This window comes from Eriocheir sinensis, chromosome 25 (genome assembly GCF_024679095.1).
Source record: "Eriocheir sinensis breed Jianghai 21 chromosome 25, ASM2467909v1, whole genome shotgun sequence".
NCBI lineage: Eukaryota > Metazoa > Arthropoda > Malacostraca > Decapoda > Varunidae > Eriocheir > Eriocheir sinensis.
In genome coordinates this window covers 6,913,325-6,934,297 of record NC_066533.1, presented here as the reverse complement: position 1 = coordinate 6,934,297, position 20,973 = coordinate 6,913,325, and the positions used below count along the sequence as shown (strand labels likewise).

Genomic DNA, 20,973 nt, shown 5'->3' with positions numbered 1-20,973 from the left:
GCTGGCATGGGTGGGCTGCAAGATGTCAGGTGCCCTGGGCCCTGCCACATCTGCTTTATCTTTTAATCTTTTTTTCCCCATTTCCATAACCAAAACTGCTCAGAGCCCTAATTTAGCCCTCCAGTCACTGAATCAACCTGCCAGTCTGCTTGTCGAGAGACCCAATACCCCTGCGGCTATGGCCACAGCTGGTCAGCTATCGTTATGCCAGACACAATATATATATATATATATATATATATATATATATATATATATATATATATATATATATATATATATATATATATATATATATATATATATATATATATATATATATATAAAAGCCGGTAGGTTTTCTTCAGGGGCCTGATGGTTCAACCCAAGCCCGTCATGGCGCAGGCAATATTTATAGTGGCGCCAGTTATGTTTATCCTCTCTTGTAAGTGCCTTAATTATCCACATGTAGTTATTAAATCAGTGACAAAAATAGGGCAAGGTATGAAACAAACTTTGCCAAATTATTATCCCCATCCAATGCTTTGTTAAAAAGTTATTCCTGAAAAATGATAAAACACAGCCACAGAAACCCTTAATTTTTCTACTCTAATTATAGCCCACACCTTCATCAAAGCTGTCTCCTTAATAAATTTACAGATGCTTTTCCCAATAATGAAACTTCCTGGTGATCCGTGGGTGTTCTTCAATTGGTGTTGAAGTAATGGTTGAAGCATGTTATCAGCAGCACATGAAACATCTGTGTTGCCAGTTAGGTGATGGGTGTCTCTCACCACATAACAGAAATTACATATATGGCATAGTGCTCACATACGCCACAACAGTGGTTAAAACAATCACTGGTGGTTGCTAACATACTGATAAAAATTCTAGTTTATTGTTTTGCCATACCTTGAAATGAATTTTTTCCGATTTTTAGTGTCGGTCTTGATAAATGACAACTAAAAGTCACGACAACTCTCTTTGAGACACTCACTTCACCTTCCCATGCGCAAATCTTCTACACCAGACCCATACTTAAGGATATGAGATTTGGTACTAATATCTTACTAAGGAGAAACTAGTAGCACTAATAATAGCCCCCTTGCCTCCCCAGGGACTACATTGAGGGGCTGCTGTTCTAGCTATGGCCAGGACCCAACACAGGACATAGTTACATCTATAAATGTGGTTCACTGGTGATAAGTAAAAGAGGAAAATTGTGAGGTGTGGCTGGTCAACACTCCTGACTGTTGAGTTGAGGGAGAAGTAGGGGGTAAAGGAAACAAAACCCTGTACAAAATAGAGGAACACAAGCAACAAAACTAATAGTAGTGAGAGCAGTAGTAGTAGTGGTAATAGGGCTATTGCTGCATGAAAAGCACAACATCGTACCAAAGTGGTTGAGAACTGAGGCACAAAATCAGGAGATAAAACAGGAGCCGACTGAGGGGTACTCAGCTGCAAAAGAAACGAGTGAAATGGTCAAAAGACTCCCAGTGACCACCGACCCAGTAGCTTCCTGCTGTCAGTGATACACCAGTGTCTGGGGCAGCAATGCCTCACCTTAACAAGCCTCACAGAACTGCATTGGGGCCCAAATAACTCCATCAACCTGCCTTTTTTGCTGCAATCCATTCAATATTTGTTGCATATAACTTGGGATATAATGTTATCCTAAATTAAAGTAACTCAAAATTTACATTTGACTGCAAGGCAAGAAACTGAAGCTTCATCACTTTACAGTTTGATGGAGTTAAAGTGAGGCTTTGCTGCATTGCATAAGTAACATTGTCATCCTAACAGTATACTCTTAGTAACTCAAAAAAGTCAAGAGAAAGATGAATAAGTGTCACTTCTACAAATGTGATACAGTAGCTACAAGTAAATTTAAACCTGAACTCATTTTTTTACTATACTACTGGATACCCTTCAGCTCCCTGAGTGATCATAAGGGAACGTGATAATTGCAAAAAAAAAAAAAAATAAATAAATAAATAAATAAATAAATAAATAAATAAATAAAAATTTTAAGCTGGGTGGCAGTGACGTGGTGGGAGAAGTTCAGTTTTCAGATGAAGAATTTGCAAAGAGCTCATGTTGATGGCATATTTTAGAAGTGATGGAAACTACAAGACAAGCCCATAATACACAAAAATGTGTAAGCTCTCATCCATCTGACTAAAAAGAAGCCATTTCAGATTGCATACTTTGTTAATAACACTTTTCAATAGAAGTGCAAAACATCTAAATGGGGTATTCTGTCATTTGAAACACTATGTATGCACTAAGTAATAATTAGAAAACTGGGAATCAGTCCACTGAAGCGCAGACAGCGAGGGGCAAGACTCCACATTTATGCTGACACCTACAGATGGTGCTATGGGGGTTGGAAGATGAAGGAAAACTGAAGTGGAAATTATCACAAAACTAGCACTGAACATCTTTGGCCCTACATGTTCATACACATCATGTCAATTGTATTAAGGAAAATGCTATGAAAAAAATTACGTACTTTCTATCCTGAGATAACTTTCTAATAATTATTTAAAAATCGGCAACACTTGAAGCTGCACGCAACTTTTAATGTACTTTATGAAAAAGAAGACCTTGTTGTTAGTTGATATTAATGCCATTAACCCATGCCTTTAATTTATACTTTGTTTATTGTGTACCCTGACTTTCTTATTGTGCATTAAGTCAACCTAAGTAACATGGCACACAAGTCAACCTTGACAATGCATTTTGTGGGGCCTTGGCTGAGTTGTGAATCAGCATCATGAAGCAGTTACTTTTTCAGTTGCTATTTGGGGGTACAAACAGCAATGCATACTTTCAAGGTAATGGAGGTCCAGGGTTGGGTATATAAATTTGATCATCCTTTTACTCCTTTCCAGAATAAGGTTCCAGTCTTCTGACCATGTACTGTGCTGGCTCAGAATGTCAAGTGTGTGTGTGTGTGTGTGTGTGTGTGTGTGTGTGTGTGTGTGTGTGTGTGTGTGTGTGTGTGTGTGTGTGTGTGTGTGTGTGTGTGTGTAATTCACCACGGCCTGATCACGAGTTGGATTCACAATCGCCAGCAGGTACCCTCCCGACATGAGCAAGTGCTCTTTTATAGTTGATCCCTTGGTACTGCCAGGACCTCACACACCACACACCCCATCCCCCTTGCTCAAGGGGTGACAGTAACCACTCCTAGTCAACAGAAATAATCCGGCCTGAGCGGGTTCAAAGTATTAGTAAACAGACTTTGAATTACACTCAAGCTGTCTTGTTTTCATTTGACTCTTTATTCAGTCAATGAACACTGTGGGGCAGATCTGTGACCCATCTTCTTCTGATGGACAGTAAAGTTTGAACTCTTTTATTTACTTGTGTATCTGTACCTTCCTTTACTCTATGACCAGGGGTACATTGTGGTGATCCTTTGTCAGGTTAACTTGCATGCCACATTGTATAATAAGCAAATCATACCAAAGTATGACCTGAAGTCCTTACAGAGAGACAACTCCACAATGAGTGAGTATCCCTTGGGTATATGTGACAGTCCTTACCTGCTGAATTTCCGCGGACACCCTCTTGTTGGACACCTTCCGGAAGAGAGAAGTTTTCCGTCTCTTGTCTGACTCTTTCTTGGAGCGCCTCTGTTTGGCTGCTGGCAGTCGCTTGGCCAGCTTGGAAGCTCCCGGATTTCTCTTTCGGCCACCTGCATGCAAAAGTAAATATATTATGTGTTTCTTTAACCATAAAATATATAGGGAATTGAGTGTAGGAATAAAGATCAATGTAGGGTAGCTAGATCCACAAGGGGAGGTGGAAAGAGGTGAGATCAAGCAGGCAATGAAGAAGGTAAAAGTAGGAAAGGCCCCTGGAGCTGATGGCATAACAGCAGAAATGCTGAAGTATGGAGGATGGATAAGTTGTAGAATGGGTGCTATGGATGTGTAACCTAGCATGGAACAGAGTGAGGTGCCAGAAGACTGGAGAAGGGCTATTGTTGTGCTATTGTACAAAGGAAAAGGAAGCAGAAGTGACTGCAATAATTACAGGGGAATAAGTTTACTCAGTGTGGCAGGAAAGGAGTACCGGTATGGAAGTTTTAAATGAGAGGATGAAGAAAATAACAGAAGTGTAGGCAATGAACAATGTTTTTTTAGGAAAAGGAGGGGTTGTGAAGATGAAATATTTGCACTGAAAATAATTGTTGAAAAGTAACTAGAGAAGGATAGGACGCTGTTTGCTGCTTTCATGGACCTAGAGAAGGCATATGACAGGGTTGACAGAAAGGGTTTATGGGAACTTCTAACGATATATGGTATGGGAGGGTGTTTGCTGGAGAGAATCCGATCCTTCTATAAAGATGTGAGTGCCTCTGTACACATAAATGGTGAGTTGAGTGAGTTTTGAGATTGGTGTGGGTGTGAGACAGGGGTGTGTGATGTCACCATGGCTTTTTAATGTGTACATGGATGGTTGTATGAGAAAAGTGAAAGCTTAAGAGTGGGGGAGCTAGGTCCAAAGTTGAAATGAGGTACAGAGGAGTCATTGGTGGCAGGCTTGTTTGCAGACGATACAATACTGTTGGCAGAGAATGAGGGGACACTGCAGAGGATAGTAGAAGAGTTTGAAATGGTATGTAAGAATGGAAAGCTGAAAGTGAATGGTGGAAAGAGTAAGGATGGTATTTGAGAGGGTAAGAGAGCAGACCATTGATTTTACAAAGGCATACGAGTTAGAACAGAGAGCACAATGAAATGTAGGATAAGGCTGGGGGAAGAGAGAATGGAGGAGGTGATTGAGTTCAAACATTTAGGGACAGTTTTATGCAAGCATGGAAGTTTGGAAGGTGAGGTGGGGGAAAGAGCAGTGAAGGGCAGACAGGTAGTAGGTGCATTGGAGCGAGTTATGAGAGGAAGAAGTGTGAGAATGGAGGTAAAGAGGGGAATAAGGAACAGTATTATCCTGCCAACTCTGTCGTATGCATCAGTCATGGACATGGAATACAGCACAGCATTCGATAATACATGCAGTGGAAATGAGTTGTATAAGAGATGCATGTGGTGTCTGGATGGGATGGAGAAAGTAATGAAAGCATGTATGAGAGGTTTGGTGTGGCTATGACAGCAAAAGGAGTGGATTGTGGAGTGGTGGAATGTGTAGTGCGGCGACGGCCTGATTAGCGAGCCTCCCATAACCCATTCAGTGAATGGGGTACCTCTTTGGCCGACTCGGTACGGAGTGGCTCTCCTGTCACGCTGGTCGCGAGTTCAATCCCAGGCAGCCAGGGAATACCCTCTCCTTGTTGTGATTAATTTCTCGTGTTTTTCGATACATGCAGAGGACATGTGGGACCGAGAGAGTAATAGAAAAAGAGAATAGAAAATCTCTTCATTAAAAATGGGTGAAGCATGATGCGCCGAGATTGTTTGGGCATGTGATGAGAATGAAGGAGAATGAATTTGTGAAGAGAATGTATGAGGGAAGGATTGAGGGAGGGGAAGGCCACCTGTGAAGTGGATCAATAGGGTGAGTGAGTGTTGGAGCGAGAGAGTTGGAAGTAGCAGGATTGAATGTGCTGAGAGGGAGTGGCAGAACAGGGAGAGATGGAGACACTTCTGCCGTGGCTATCCCCAAGAGGGAAGTTCCCGTGAGGGAGCAGGGCGTCGGAGATATAGATATATAGAATAAAATTATAAAATGGAAGGGTGTGCGATATTGGTATCCCTACAAATATGAGCAAGAGTGGATAGTGTGGATCAAAGATAGTATGGATTGATGGGTGACAAATACTGTCAAGTATGTGTGGGTGAATGGATTATGCTCCAGTGAACAACAGGGGAAAGACAGACAAGACTGAGATGAAAAGATTTTGGAAGGATTTAAGGTAGTGTATGAAAACCTTTGGGAATGAGGGAAGAGTATTTGTGTTAGAGAATATAAATGTGAAAATTAGAAGGAGGAATATTTGGGGTTATGCTGAGATGTTAGATGTTGATGGAGTGAATAGGAATGGGCAACACCTTGTGGATAGTTGCACTGGGGGGTTTGTTCCAGTCAAATACCTTCTTTCAGTACAAGTTGATCCACAGGTATACTGGGCAAGCAAGAATAAAAGGAGCTTGAGATTATACAGCTGTGGATAATAGGTTGAAGCAGGATGTAATTCATGCAAATGTGGTGAGAGGAATGTTCAACAGTTCCAAGCACTTTGTGGTGGTAGCAAAAGTAAGAATAAGCGAGAGATGGGAATCTAAAGGGAATGAGAAGAAAGAAAATGCCAGGAAGGAACTGGAATATGTCAAAAGGAAATGTTAACTTTCATTCTGTTTGAAAGAAACTGATGGATGATAAACTGAATAAAAACAGCAAGGCACAGAACCAGGTATGTCTGTTCCCCAGGAAGGGTGGCCACTGTGGTGTGACTCAGCATGACCCACCTGCCCTGATGGAGGTCTGGTCGAGGGGCATGGAGCGGAGGGACACGTGGTCAGTGGAGCCCATGAGGAGGGTGACCACATGGGTGTGGAACATGCCCTGGATTGGCTCCCCGTTGATGTGGGTTATTAGGTCACCAGGACGCAGGCCAGCCTCAAAAGCTGGACTCCTCTGGTCAACATCCTGGGGAAGAGGAAGTGTGTCATGTGATGTTGTGAAAATAATCAGTCATAGTAGTCTAGCATATCCCTTGCAATTCAACACTACTAATTGTTAATATACGAAGTCCCAATCTCTAATGACTTGTTTCATGCAAGATGATATTTATGTCCCCATTGTTGCAGTCCTTTCCACCACCCTGTGAGGACTCACCATGACCAAGTGATGAACAGTGTAGTAGTCAGAGTCCCCGAAGTAGACCCTGATGGCTCGGATAGTGAAGCCGAAGCCTTGTGGGCCCCGGCGGATGATGGTGGGAGGTTTCAGGGAGTTGACGAGAGGAGAAATTTCCCTGGAGGGAGAGGCATCCCTGGAGGAGGCCGTGCTGGAGCCACCCGGGGACTGGATGGGTTGTGGAGAGCTGTCGTCTGTAGGGAAGGAGAGAGCTGTGGCAACACCAAGACATATGAGTATGTGCTGACATAGCTTAAAATATTTTCTGAAAATTGATGATGCTGTTAAAAGATGTGATTGGTACACTGCACCACTTCTCAAGGCTTGGGTTTGATGCCTAGTGCTTGTGGTGCATGTTTTGTGATGCATCTATCTTAATCTTATGTCTCCTTTACCTTCCTACTATTTAGAGCTCAGAGCTCCCTCAAGGGCCAATGTTTCAGATATTTCATGCTCTTAATTGTTTTGGACATGCTTCACTTACTTCCTAACTACACTAATTGTTCCTCTCATTCCTTCCCTCACTACAAGCCCATCACACCTTGTTGTTGTCTTACCTGTGGGAATCATGAGAGAGAGTCCTGAGGCTGAGGCACTCTTGATCACCTGCCTCGTCCTGTGCTTCAGCGCAGGGGACGAGGGCGGCACATTGACCCGCGGCATTGACAGTCTCTCTGAGGACCCCGGACGCTCGTCCACCGGGGACAGCTCCCGGAGGCTGCTGCTCTCCATGCTTGAAAGGAATAAACTTGACCTTCAATTAAATGCTGAACTTATTCAATGTGATGGAGGTGGTAGAGTGACAGTATGATGATAATTGTTTTGTGCATAGTTGATTTGGGAGATGAGTGCAAGTGTGTATACCTAGATAAGATATACAAGATTGAAGCTATGTAGTCTCTGTCTACTGCAATTCAGTCTATATTACAGTTGCGGATAGCTACATTTTATGACCGCCACCTCTGACTCCAGGCTAATCCAGAGGTAAATGCATCTTTGCAAAGGTATACATTTAACATCTTTTAGGGACTCTTTTTCTCAGGATTTCAGTTAAGCCTCCTCATTGTTTAAACTTCCTTCACCCAGAGGTTCTCTCACTGCCCACCCACTCAAAACCTCTGTGGACAAACCTTATCTGTGTATGTATACATGTGTGTGTGTGTGTGTGTGTGTGTGTGTGTGTGTGTGTGTGTGTGTGTGTGTGTAATTCACCACGGCCTGATCACGTGTTGGACTCATAATTGCCAGCAGGTACCCTCCCGACATGAGCAAGTGCTCTTTATCGTCGATTTATGGGTATTGCCAGGACCTCACCCCCCCCCCCCCCCCATCCCCCTTGCTCAAGGGGAGACAGTAACCACTCCTAGTCAACAGAAAGAATCCAGCCTGAGCGGGCTCGAACCGCCTCCCTGTCAGACCGTGAAGCCTGGCAGCGTAGAGTTCTACTAGTTGCGCCACGGTGTGTGTGTGTGTGTGTGTGTGTGTGTGTGTGTGTGTGTGTGTAGACTGATACAGATGGTATGTGCAGACCAGGCAAATATCCTTATAAAAACATTATTACACTACAAAGAGCAATTAATATCTTCAAAAAGAAATATATTGGAATATGATAAGAAACCACATTCAGCTTAAAAAGAAACTTCTAAGCAACTCCAAAACACCAATTATGAAGCATTAGGAGGCATAAATTGAAAACTACACAACTAAACTTAAAAATTAGACATGCAGACTTAAAGTGGTAATGTGATATTGCTCTATGCCGCAATGGGAATACAGGATGTAATTCCACAGCGGCAACCTAGCTAAGGGGTTCCTCCCAGTCCCATCCCAAGAGTGAGGGAGCCAAGGCCAAGGAGAAGAAACCCCAAGACGTGTTGTCGGTGCTGACTGATCCACTTCCTCATGGTGCTCTCTCTTCTACACTCTAAATGTTACTTCATACCTTAGCCAGTCTTCTTCTCCAGATATAGAGAATCTTGGCAGAGAGTCTCTAGAGTGAGAGTGGAGCCGTCTTCTTCTCTGGACTTGGGGAGACACATCCTCGCTCTCAGTCTGTGAGGACTCTGGGGTGCTCTGACACACTGGCCCTCCCTCTAGCTTACCACCAGTCCTAATGATGGAGCACACAGCACGTTTTTACAGCAGCTCAACATGGACGAAAAGAAATCAAAGAAACTCAAGGAAAACATGATTCAGTTTAACACAGAACACAGAGGGAAGCGAGATGCACCACCTCGGCCAAGGAAAGCATGACTCACACGTCAGGGGTCGCGGGAAGGTCCTGGTTCTCGGTGTCTGGGGTGTTTGTGGAGGATTCGAGGGTGGACCGTGAGGACTCTGATTGGTCGCTGTGTCCAGAGTCCCCACGTGACACTGAGCCTCGAGTGTCATTATTGTCCCGTCCTCCATCACTCGATGCCTCGGTCTGTATAGCAAAACACACATCATAAAAACAACACGCCTCATGATTGAAAAATTAACTCCTGGTTTAGTGATTAATTTAAGTTGGTTTTTCAAGATTCCTGCTTCACGAAACACCAACTGAATCAAAGAAATAAAAAGATTAGGATAGATAAAGAAGGGTAGAAGATATTATTGCTGAACTGGAAATACTACTCACTGACTCATGAAGTTAGAAAAAGGTGTGCTATGGGTTACAGGTAGTGATAGATCATTTGTTATTACCTGGAAGCTGGTGTCTAGCTGTGGCACGTCTGCAGAATGTGATGACGTGATCTTGTGGTACCTTGGAGAGTATGACGAGAAGGAAGGGAACGCCCCTCCCTCTCCACCTTCTTCACTGTCTTCCTCCAGCTCGTGGTTGTACCGATCTAACCGAGCTGTGAGTACAAGTGAATATTAAAAGGTGTTGAAAATCGCACACTTTGATCTTTTTTGTTTGTTTTTTTATGTTCCTGTGAAGGAGATGAAAAGAATGACACAAAGGCTTACAAAATGTTGTTTTTACTCACTGTCAAAGTAGCTGGTGTCCTCTTCATTATCCAGCTGGGGTACAAACTCTGCTTTCTGCCTCAACAAAGAGTCCCAGTCAATGGGGAGGAAAAATATGTGTTCCTTCACCTCCATGGCGCCGCCCACCGTGCCAAGGCGATCCAGGGGCGCGTGGTGGAGCAGTGACATGATCAGGTCCTTGGCATCCTCCAGCACCGGCCACTCCTCCTCACTGGGCCACTCTATGTCATCGTTCACAGTGTGGGCAAAGAGTTCCTCTGGGGTTTCCCCAAAGAATGGGACGCACCCAATCAGGAACTCGTAAAGGATGACGCCCATTGCCCACCAATCCACCGGCTTGCCGTACCCCTGCCTGGGACGGGAAGAAAGTTCACAATGTTACTGCTTAATTGTGTATGATAAAGATGGATGAAAATGAAGAGGATTTTCTCAACAGTGTACTTTTTTGTCAGATTTTATTGCAAAAATCAGTAAAACTTCAATGGTATTTTTCCATTCTCTAACCTTAATTTAGAGAATAAAGTGAATTCCATTATACTAAATCTTAGTAAACTATTTGTCAAACTATTTCTAGGGCTCACCAAACTCCAAACAAAAGCACTCATCGATAAACCAGAAGTAATGCTCTCAAATACTTGGCTAATAAAGTAAGACTGAATAAGTCGTGTGTACCGGAGACCCACCTTAAAATAACCTCTGGAGCAATGTATTCCGGGGTGCCGAACACCTGCTTGTCTGAGAACTGCCGCGTCTCCTTGTCAATGTAACCTTCGTAGAGGTTGGTGGCAAGAGACATGAGACCCATCTTGCTGAGGCCAAAGTCCGTCAGCTTGATGTGGCCGAGTGCAGTGATCAGGAGGTTGTCCGGCTTCAGGTCACGGTGGACAATACCGTAACTGCAGGGAATAAAAGCTGTCAGTATTCAGGTCTGTATGGAGGGTCACACTAACACAAGACAGAGCGAGGTGGGGAATGTTGGATAAGGTCTTTGTCCTGCAGTGAACTAGTAATGGCTGATGATGATGATAATGTACAAATTCCTGATGCAACAGTTAACCAATATCTTCATTCTTTCATCTCTTTTGCCAATAAACTGAGGAACAGCCTTCTTCTGTCTGTATTTCCTCCTTCCTGTGACGAATAATTTCAAGAAGGGAACATCAAGAGATCTTCAAGCCTAATCTGACCATATTCTTGGACCTACTTTCCCGTCCTCTTTTGTGGGAGCAGTGCTTTGCTGGCTTTTTTCCTATATTTTTAACTCTTGATCTGCTTCCTTGGCTGAAAAAGATAAACAAGTAGGTGAAGTGCAAAGCCCCTGGACCAACCTGTGCAAATATTCAACTGCCAGCACAGTCTCAGCAAAGTAGAACCTGGCCATGTCTGGGGGCAGGGGACCCATGTTCTTGAGGAGCGTGGCGCAGTCCCCGCCCTCCACGTACTCCATCACCAGACACAGGTGCTTCTTGGTCTCAAAGCTGCAGATCATCGACACTACGAACGGGTTGTCGGTGAAGCTCATGATGTCCCGCTCATTAAACACCTGTTCCACCTGAAGACACAAGAAGAGACTGAGGTACTGAGATGCTGTCCAGTTTGATTGTCATTCCTTAAAGTGACAACAACTCTTCAAGGATACTCTAACTCTTATCATATAGATGGAGATTTCCTTAGTAGTTCATCTCCCTTTGCAGCTGGACATAATCAGACCCAATGCCATTATAAGTTTTCATGTTTAATCTTCAGACCTGTTACTCTCAAGTACAGTCTGTACAGAGAATGGAAATAAGTATGTAGAAAGTTTTGTGTGTGTGCAGGCCGCTCAGCTGGGTTACCTGGTTGCGCAGCATTAGGTTGTGCTTGCTGATCTTCTTCATGGCGAAGCGCTCCTTGTTGACTTTGTGGCGGACGAGGTAGACGGCGCCATATGCTCCATTGGAAATCAACTTGATGTTCTCGTACTCCTCCTCCTTTGGGGTGGTCTTGGAGGGGGGGCTGGAGGAGTGTGTGGAAGACTGGCCCGGTGAGTACTCTGAGTTGGAGGTCTTCCGGGAGGTGGCGCCACTAGCAGCACTCGTCCCGCTGCCAGTGCTGTCCTCAGCATCCCCGTCTGCTGCCAGGTCATCACTCAACTCTGAAAACAGTCATTCCTTGTAAGCTGAGTCCACAGTAGATCTGCTTCCACAAACATAAACAAAAAGCTGAGGATTCCCAGAAAAATTCTTGGATATTAGCACAGTGACCAACAAGTAGGTACCAGAAGTTATTAAAGGCATCAGCACTTACAAACACAAGGTTTTATTGACTGCTTACAAAATTTTGCCATGGTGTCATAACACATATAGTCAAGGTTATGTACTATGACAAACACAATGAATAAAAGAGAACAAAAATTAATGAACTGCTTACCAGCTAGTGGGTCCCTGTTGAGCCCCAGCTTAGTGATGATGTACTGGGGGATGTCTGTCTTGATGCCCTGGTTGGTCCTCGCCTGACCCTCTGCCTGCTCCAACAGGTGATAGAACTCCTCCGGGTCAAACTCGAGGCACTCCAAGAGGCGGGCGGGCCTGGACACAATGAGCAGCAGCTTCTTGATGAGAGATGTGAGGTGAGCCGCTGCATCAGGCGACTTATCCTTTGTCTGTGAAGTGTTGTAGCCTTGGTGAGTTTGGGGAACTCAACTAAACTTCTCCTGCAGCACCAATAAATTTGTATACATGGAACATTGTTGCCTAAATAGCTTAAAGTTACTGAACCAAACCTCTCCTGTACACCAATTAACCTGTGTACAAATAGGTAGAAATAAACAGCTCCTTACCTCACACAGCAGCTTTTCCAAGTTTTCTGAAAGTTCATAGAAGTATCTGCTTGTGATCAACTTTTCCTGAGACTTCTGGAGGCAGTCTTTGGCCAACTCTATGACCTGGTGATGGACAAAGCGTGCAATGGCCACTCCGTCTTGCGCTATGTCTGCGCTTCCCTGCACCTCTATGGTCCTGTTGTCCTCTATGAAGGTGTTCAGCCGTTCCTCCATCTGCTGCGTTGCCTGAAAGATTTGTGGGGTTGCGTCAGACCGTGTGTTATCTCAAAGCATATCATTTTTATGAGTATATGTCTAGGAGCAGTTTTTGTGCATGCTACACTTAAAGTTTAATTGTTCAGAGGTGATGTTTTCTTCCCATCAATTTTCATTTCTGTTTATCCTTTGACAATCTTCCAAGACATGTCCTGACCAGCCAGCTATGAAAGTTATACACACACACAAACACACAGACATACACACACATACTCTTGTCTCCTATATTGGCTTAGATAATGAAGTCAGAAACAACTGTGCAGGGCAAGGAGCCTCACCTTAGGGAAGCGCTCCTTGTACAGGGTGTTCATCATGATGATCTCGTTGTCTACCACGGGTGAACGGATTGGACTGCTGCAGGGTGACAAAATACATCTTCAGCATGGAAAACATTGCTGTGTTAATGGACAAAAGAAATGACCATACAGGGAAAAATAGTGTGGTACAATGGACACGCACACATCCCCGAGGTAACACAGAAAAACCTGGCAAGAGAACAGCACTGAGTTCACTTAAGGTCTTCATGACTATATACTAAGAACAAACCTCCATCACGTATGTACAGTTGAAATTTCCTCCCATGTTAACATACACCTTGTACAAAAGAGAATGAATTAGTCTTCTCTGTTCATCATGTCCTGGCTGACTACATTCACATTCATTGAGAGCAGATGAAGGATGATGACAGTATTGTTCAAAACCTTGACAGCTATCATGAAGGTAATTCCTGTAACTGACTGGAATCTTAACTTTTTGAAAAAGTGAAGTTATTCATATTTTCCTTTACTATCACCTTTCCTGACACTGGAATATTTATGTAGAAGTGTAGTATTATTTACTTCACTCTAAATGCCATTTATTTATGAAGAGTTTTTCATGCTATGCATATAAGGCATTGTTTTCATAAATGCTTTGTCCAATGCACTCTTTCCATCACTAAGCCAATCATGGCAAGACATGTCCAATTTGCAAGATTAATTTCAAAGTTTCATAATTTTGTGTAGAATTAAGTATTAAAGACAAGTAAATAAAAATGGCATCTAGGGGACAATGTAGAATTATTTTAAGGCATACTGTGGTTACAGAACACTGTTAGTATTACTGATACATTTAAGTATAAGGCTTTAAAGATGTATGTAAATACAAAACCAGCCATTGCCCATAAAAACAAAGTCATGCTCACAGAGTTTTACAAAGTGAACTCATGCTTGCCTTCACACACTACAAAACTTGCATCGCAGCTTTACTGTTCTGGTGTGAGAATGTTTAGCAGTGCAGTGATCCTCCAGCCACTGTGGTCACGTGCATGCTCGCTGAGGCATGAGTGGCCATGCCACACAAGTAACTGGGGAAGTGGTGGTACCGACAATTCAAATACCAATGTCTTTTTGTATACACTCGCTGAAATAGTTAGTTATGCGAATGGATGGTGATCAATTATTTAAATTTTGCCCAGATATTTGCTTGCTGTCAGGGTACCTCTAGACAGGATGTATAAAATCTTCACGGTCAAGAAGAGTTTCTTTGGGTGAGTGAGGCTCACTACTGATTTGGTATGATCACTGTAACTGCTTCATGTTGAAAAGCAACTTACTAATACTTAAATGCTAAATTTTAAAGTTCTGATGAGTATATTGGATGCTTTGAGCTGAAAAGATTAGATGTTAGAAATGCAATTATTAGTATATTATGAGCTTTTGGTGTGGTTGTCTGTTGTCTGTTGAGCCTGTGTGCATGCCATCCCTGCATGCACTACTACATAACAGTGCCTAGGCAGTGTTTAGGACTAGTCTGCATAAAGTTAACTTGTTGTGTGTTGTCCACAGCTGCACCACAACACCACAACAGCTGCTACACTAAGGTCTTCCCTTGGGGCTCTTTATCAAACTAAAAACCAACATAACAGTAAATGGGGGAAAATATACACTCAAAACAAATACATAAACAAAATTATCATGTTAGTAAATTATACACATGACTTCTGTCCAGTGAATAATAAATATAATCATAATTAACAATCAACTAGAAAAAGAAAGATACTATGTAAGTGTAAGTGTGTCATATCAGATGTGTTATCTGTGCTACCATGTGGGTGGGTGTGGGTGTGGATGTAGGATAAAGTAGGGAGGTGGTTAGGTGGGTGGGTGAGGGTGTGACACACAACAGCATGGCAAACACAGACAGACACAAGCACAGCAAATAGAGGGCAAGGAGGGAAGCCAAAACACATAAACAAAATACACACAAGAAAACCTATTAAATTTACAGAACACTAGTTAAAGGTGGCGACAGGAAAATAAATAGAGTTTAGAGGTTGGATATCTTACTCAAGTGTTGAGATGCACAGCCAGGCCAGACTAGAGCCGCACAAGGTGAAGAAAATAAAAATTATCATCACCCAGTCAAGTGAACTCATCATAAAGTGTAGAGTTTTGATGTGACTAAAAGCAGCAGATTAGTATGCATCCTTAGTTGTGTCTAGCCGCTATCAAAAAGCCTTAAGAATACACTGACACACAAAAATAGTGACCGTAAAATTGACTGGTATCGGAAACACATGAACTTGCATCAGGAAATGGGTCACGGATTGGGTCAGGGTATGTTTGCCATTTCGTATGCCTGTTTCCAATTAGTCTTGATGTTGAAACAAAGAATCGAGTTAGAAAAACTGATCTGAGGTATGTCAAGGTAAAAAGACTGTTCAACAATCTTTATTTCGACTGGAGTTTAGTTTTTCACCTCAGCTCAATTTCCGCTACGCTTTTATGTGATTATTACCGATTGAAATGGTGCATACAAAATGATGACTATACCCTCGTCACAGACACCCGAGGCACAGTGCATGATGAGAAACGCAATCCTTCGTCTTGTTTGGCACGGAGGGAGGGTGTTCGCTGACTAATACCGCCTGATTTTTTAAACGTTGTATCAGTCTTCATCAAGAATAATGTGGCTGATTTGTCCTTTTTGATCCATTTTTCAAGGCATGGTTAGTTGGTTTTGTTCATTTTTTATATCACTTTTTATGACCGAGTTTATATGTCGACAACTGTGAAAATCCAGCACTTCTAACTAACTCCATCCCAAAAAATGGAATTAAAAGGCCAAACTAGCCACATAACTATTAACGAATACTAATACAATGTTAATAACTCTGGCGCACGTACTGTGCTCATGTGTCAACAGCGTGTCAACGGTGGGAGAAGATTAATGGGCTGGATATTATGACAACTTTCTCTTGTGTGGAGGTGACACTCCTCTCATGTGAGGGTTTCTTGTGTGTGTAAATCCAAGGCAAGTTTATCTTGTGCTTGTGGTAATAACAAGAGAATTGGATGAGTTGATTCAGTAAAACTTCTAATCATCTTTCTTTTGTATGGATGTCTCTCCTCTTATGTGAGTCATTCTTGTGTGAATGAAACTGTGACAATTCAATGTGGTATTTGCGGTAAAAAGCGACAACTGGCTCAAGTTCTTGTGTGTGGGAATATCAGGCAAGTTTGCATTACGGTATACATAGTTGTGGTAATGAATTTGATAATTAGCTTAAGTTCTCATGCATGTGAATTCATGACAAGCTGATGCTGTACTTGTGGTGATAAGCAGTAATTGACTCAAGGTCTTGCATGGGGGAACATCAGGCATGTTTGCATTATACACCCTTGTGGTAATAAACATGAAAACTGGCTTAGTTTTCATGCAAGTCAATTTGTGATCAGTTTATATTTTATTTGTGGTAATAAACTAGATCATCAAAATCCTTTTTAAGTAAATCTGAGAAAAGTTTATATTATGTTTGTGGTATTAAGGTAAATAATTGGCTAAAGTTCTTGCGTAAGCGAATCACAAGTTTCTATTATATCGTACTTGTTATGATAACCTACATAATTGGCTTCAGTTGATTCAGTAATTTTCTAATTGATCATATAGAAACTGCTGTTGGATTATGTATTCAGTGCAGAAAACTCTCACATTTTAAAACACTTTAGGAAATGATTTCCAAGTAATACATCAATATTGGAAATTAATTCACAGTCAGTCTTTGCATCACTCACAGTCGAGTGTGTCTAGTGCAGTGGCTATGTACGGTGCGTTGCTGCAGCGAGGAAAGTTTCAATTAGCTGTGTACTTCCTTAAAGCATCTGGTGCATTATGGCTTTGCGCATGTACCAAAGTCTATCTATCACCCCTTGCCCCTCTGCTTAGCTGACACAGGCCATCACTATAGCAGCTTATGAAAACCAGCATACTGCCAGACCACTTGCAAAATGTCAACTGAAAAATATATTGTGTGCAACAGAGAAAAAAAATAATAATAATAAAGATGTAGGAGGCATTGTTTTTTGTCAAGAAAGTGCTGCCAGAGGAACACAGGTGGCAGTGGCGGTGGTGGGGGCAGAAGAGGCTGAGGGAGACACAAACTTACCTGAGGGAGCGGGAACGTGGCCGGTTCATGGGGGATCTCCGGCCATCCTCGTCAATGGAGGGGTTGCTCTCACCAGATGAAAAGTGCCGTGAATGGGAGTGACGGACTTCATCCACCGCAGGCGAGCCAATGTTGAAGTTGGCACCCCCTGCAGCAGGCCCTGTGGTACCGCCACTCGCCCCCACTTGACCCCCTATCTGGTGCAGCCTCTCCTGACTTGAACACTGGGACTGCAAGGCAAAGGCACAGAGCAATCAGAAACAACACAATGCTATCCCTGCCACAGATAGGGATGCAAGAAATGCACACATCAGAATGAAACTAAACACTAAACTATTGATATAGAGAATATGACAGGGAATGCTAAACATAAAAAGATAGCAGCTAGGGTCACAGAAAATACACAAAATAGCATTCTTACAGAGACATTTGAGGAGCCCGGGGTGGTGCCGTAGCCCGAGGATGGGAGGGACGCCACTGACCACCGCCTCCCGTCGCGGCTCTTGACAGGGGCAAATGCAAAGTGCTGCAGTGGCGACATGTTCCGTGGGGACTCCATGGGGCTGCCTGTGGGGGCGGGAGGAATGGTAAAGTGAAAAGGGGAAGGAGTAAGAAAAACAACAAAAACAATGCTAATAAAAAAACACATCACTTCTCTGATAATGATAATAGAAGAGCCACAATAAGAGATGCCAAATAAAGATTGCCACACCTGACAAAGGAATCTAATTAAACACCTGAGTCATAGTGCATGGTTTCCTTGGGTTGCCATTTTGGGATAATTACTAATGATAGAGTGCAGCTTTTTTTTCTTCAGCTGAGTGAAAAAAATTTGCCACACCAAGTATTCATACTGTCTTAAGCTGTGATCATTGTAAGGGGCAATAAAGCAAGACATGTTGAATAATTCTATGTTGCCTGATCATTATACTTTTGCAGGAGTTGATACTACAAAAGCATCATATAAAAAGATTCAGCATGTGATAATACAACTGAGTCTCGTGTGTTGAATCTAGGAAGGAAAAAGTTGATGGCATAGTTTATATAATACTTTCAGAAAAGTTTAATAAGAGCATGCATTTATGACTTCAAAACAATCAATGTGTGAGGTAACTCAGTCTATTAGTAAGTGGAAACTAATAAAAAGAAAGACAATGAAATAGTTTATGTAGTATTACCTTTAAAAGAGTTTAGAAAGAGTATGCCTCTATGACTTGAAAAGACTAAAGTGATGATACAACTGAGTCTAGTATGGTGAAACTAAGAAGGATAAAAGTTAATGGAATAGTTTGTATATTACTTTCAAAGGCATTTATTATGAGTATGCATCTATGACATAAAAATACTCAGTGTGTGATGTAACTGAGTCCGGAAATATGAGGAAAGATTAAGTTTACGTCATGGCCTGAGCCAGCACCGGTAAGCACAGGTGATGCATGAGTCAGGTGTACATCAGTCTCTACAGCAACACAAGAAATGATGATGCCAGTGTTTGTGTGGTATCCTGGCAACAATGAGGGAATGCTGACTTCACTGTTTGGCTATGGAGTAATGAGAGAGCAAAGGAAATACTACTGTCACTAATATCTACAGTGAGAAAACAATGACTTCACTATTCGGCAGGATATTATGCAGTGTGATGTTAAGCTAATGAAAACTCTTGGATTTCCTGTACTAGTAAAATCCATCCCCCACCGTGTCTGAAAATACTAATAATAACCCCCTGAAATTAGCAGTGTCAATAGTATTGCTGTGTTTCTCTGGTAAAGGTTTGTTTCAGGTCCTTCTAAAGATTTCGATACAATGAGGTAATTTTCCACAATTTTGAGTAGAATTCTAATCACGACACGTCAGAACCCGGCTAAGATCGGTATTATTAAGCAGGGGTTGGAAAATAAAACCACTCTTAAAAATGGATTTCCCCTACAAGTCCATTCCCGCATGTGTTTGCGTGCTACATATATAGTGACGACCAATAATAACCTTCATAAATCATATCCTAGTGTTGATGTGGTCACTGGTAAACCTTTATTTTAGATTCCACTAAGCTTTTGAAAGGTAAGATGTAATATTCTGTAAATTTGAGAGTAGAAATGGAATGAGCACACAACAGAACCTGCTGTACATGTAGTTTCAAGACTAAGGCAAGAAGTAAGGTATATATCCAAAGGGCTCGGAGTTATGATTGGTTTTATTTACGCGATGGTATCACGTCTCCTACTTGATCAACTGGTCTCCTGTTGTCGTGTATGTATTCTGTTAACCTTCAAACCTCCCGGAAATCAATAGCAATGAGTGTAGAGATCAAAATACCTTCCCTGTTTGCCAATATAGTGACCACAGCAACAGAAATACTACCATCACAGCTGATTTCTGGGGGTTGACAACTTCCTAGACCACTTCTTTGCATTGTGGCTTATTGAGAATACTATTTTTCAATGAAACAACTAAACAAGCAAACAAAAAGAGGCTCCTCTAGCCTTATAGGTGGTCGAACGTGAAATATCTTCCTTTTCAAGTGCCATGACCCTTGGCCTTATGCCTTTATAATGACAGGCAGAGTTTGGCCAACTTCATCACAGGTGCAATGTTGCTACCAGGAGTCGTGTGATATTCATATTTATGCCGATACATTTTTTTTTTTGTGTGTGTGTGTGCTCTGCTGTGACCTAGCTGAACATAACACTTCCTCCCTTGCAAGAGCTGTTACCCTTTAAGTGGTGGTGGTGGTGGTACAGGAAAAGAAAAATGAGATTGACTAAAGCCAGAATGGATGAATGAGAATACCAGTGTGGCCATAGTAATTTTGTAGCAAGTAGTAGTAGTAGTAGCAGTAGTAACAGTAGTAGTAGTAGAAGTAGTAACAGTAGGGCCTGGATGAATGAGAATACCAGTGTGGCCAAAGTAATTTTGTAGCAAGTAGTAGTAGTAGGGGTAATAGTAGTAGTAGTAGTAACAGTAGTAGTAGTAGTAGTAGTAGTAGTAGTAGTAGTAGTAGTAGTAGTAATAGTAGAAGTAGTAGTAGTAGTAGGATGATGAGGATGAGGAGGGAGGGTAGAATAGAAGAAAGATATGAACGAGGGTGAAGACAGAACAGAAGAACAATGCAGCAGTGACTTGAGAAGTAAAGAAAAAAAAGAAACTGAACGAATGGATGAGAATACTAGTGTGGATAAAGTAAATTTGTAGCAAGTTGCTGCAGTAGTGGGAGGAGGAGGAGGAAGAAGAAGAAGAGGAGGAGCTATGGTAGGAGAGAATAAAGGTATGGCTGAGGGTGGAGCCAGAACAGAGGAACACTGCAGCCGTGACTTACTCTGGCTGAGGGGAGAGTGGCATCGTGGAAGGGTCGGGGAGGTGGTGGCGATGAAGCTCTTCCTCTGGCCCGGGGCCCTGTTGCCGCGCCGGACCAAACTCAGCTCCTTCTGTAGATACCAGACAAAAAACACGTCTTAAAACCATACCACACATACCGTAGGACACATGAACTGAGTATAATAAATGAGAGATATGTATTGTTGAGCCATTGCCAAAGAAAATGGGCGGTATGAAAGACTGGTTATTCATATGCCCTTAGGAGAAATAGGTCTCGTTTGTCAGGCCCTAATACTACAGCAAAAATAAAAAAGATAAATTATGTATTGTTGAGCCATTGCCAGAGAAAATGGGTCGTATGAAAGAGTGGCTATTCAAA

The 20,973-nt window shown here is 42.3% G+C and overlaps 1 protein-coding gene across 16 annotated transcripts in view; it reads right to left on the bottom strand.

The window, feature by feature from the left end:
* Positions 1-20,973, bottom strand: part of LOC127003266 (microtubule-associated serine/threonine-protein kinase 3-like) — a 196,103-nt gene that overhangs the window by 7,808 nt on the left and 167,322 nt on the right. For 6 of the 16 annotated variants that reach the window (XM_050869692.1, XM_050869700.1, XM_050869705.1 and 3 more), the window contains 19 exons: positions 20,596-20,704; positions 17,704-17,849; positions 17,283-17,512; positions 15,184-15,213; positions 13,135-13,210; positions 12,599-12,826; positions 12,190-12,421; positions 11,616-11,914; positions 11,109-11,332; positions 10,464-10,676; positions 9,780-10,132; positions 9,493-9,647; positions 9,066-9,232; positions 8,750-8,917; positions 7,365-7,555; positions 6,787-7,019; positions 6,417-6,597; positions 3,534-3,685; positions 1,375-1,440 (listed from right to left, as the gene is read on the bottom strand). In XM_050869692.1, coding sequence (XP_050725649.1) covers positions 1,375-1,440; positions 3,534-3,685; positions 6,417-6,597; positions 6,787-7,019; positions 7,365-7,555; positions 8,750-8,917; positions 9,066-9,232; positions 9,493-9,647; positions 9,780-10,132; positions 10,464-10,676; positions 11,109-11,332; positions 11,616-11,914; positions 12,190-12,421; positions 12,599-12,826; positions 13,135-13,210; positions 15,184-15,213; positions 17,283-17,512; positions 17,704-17,849; positions 20,596-20,704 — 3,453 coding nt within the window. The remainder of the gene's footprint in view (positions 1-1,374; positions 1,441-3,533; positions 3,686-6,416; positions 6,598-6,786; positions 7,020-7,364; positions 7,556-8,749; positions 8,918-9,065; positions 9,233-9,492; positions 9,648-9,779; positions 10,133-10,463; positions 10,677-11,108; positions 11,333-11,615; positions 11,915-12,189; positions 12,422-12,598; positions 12,827-13,134; positions 13,211-15,183; positions 15,214-17,282; positions 17,513-17,703; positions 17,850-20,595; positions 20,705-20,973) is intronic. The other 10 variants (XM_050869695.1, XM_050869707.1, XM_050869694.1 and 7 more) reach the window with 9 other exon arrangements.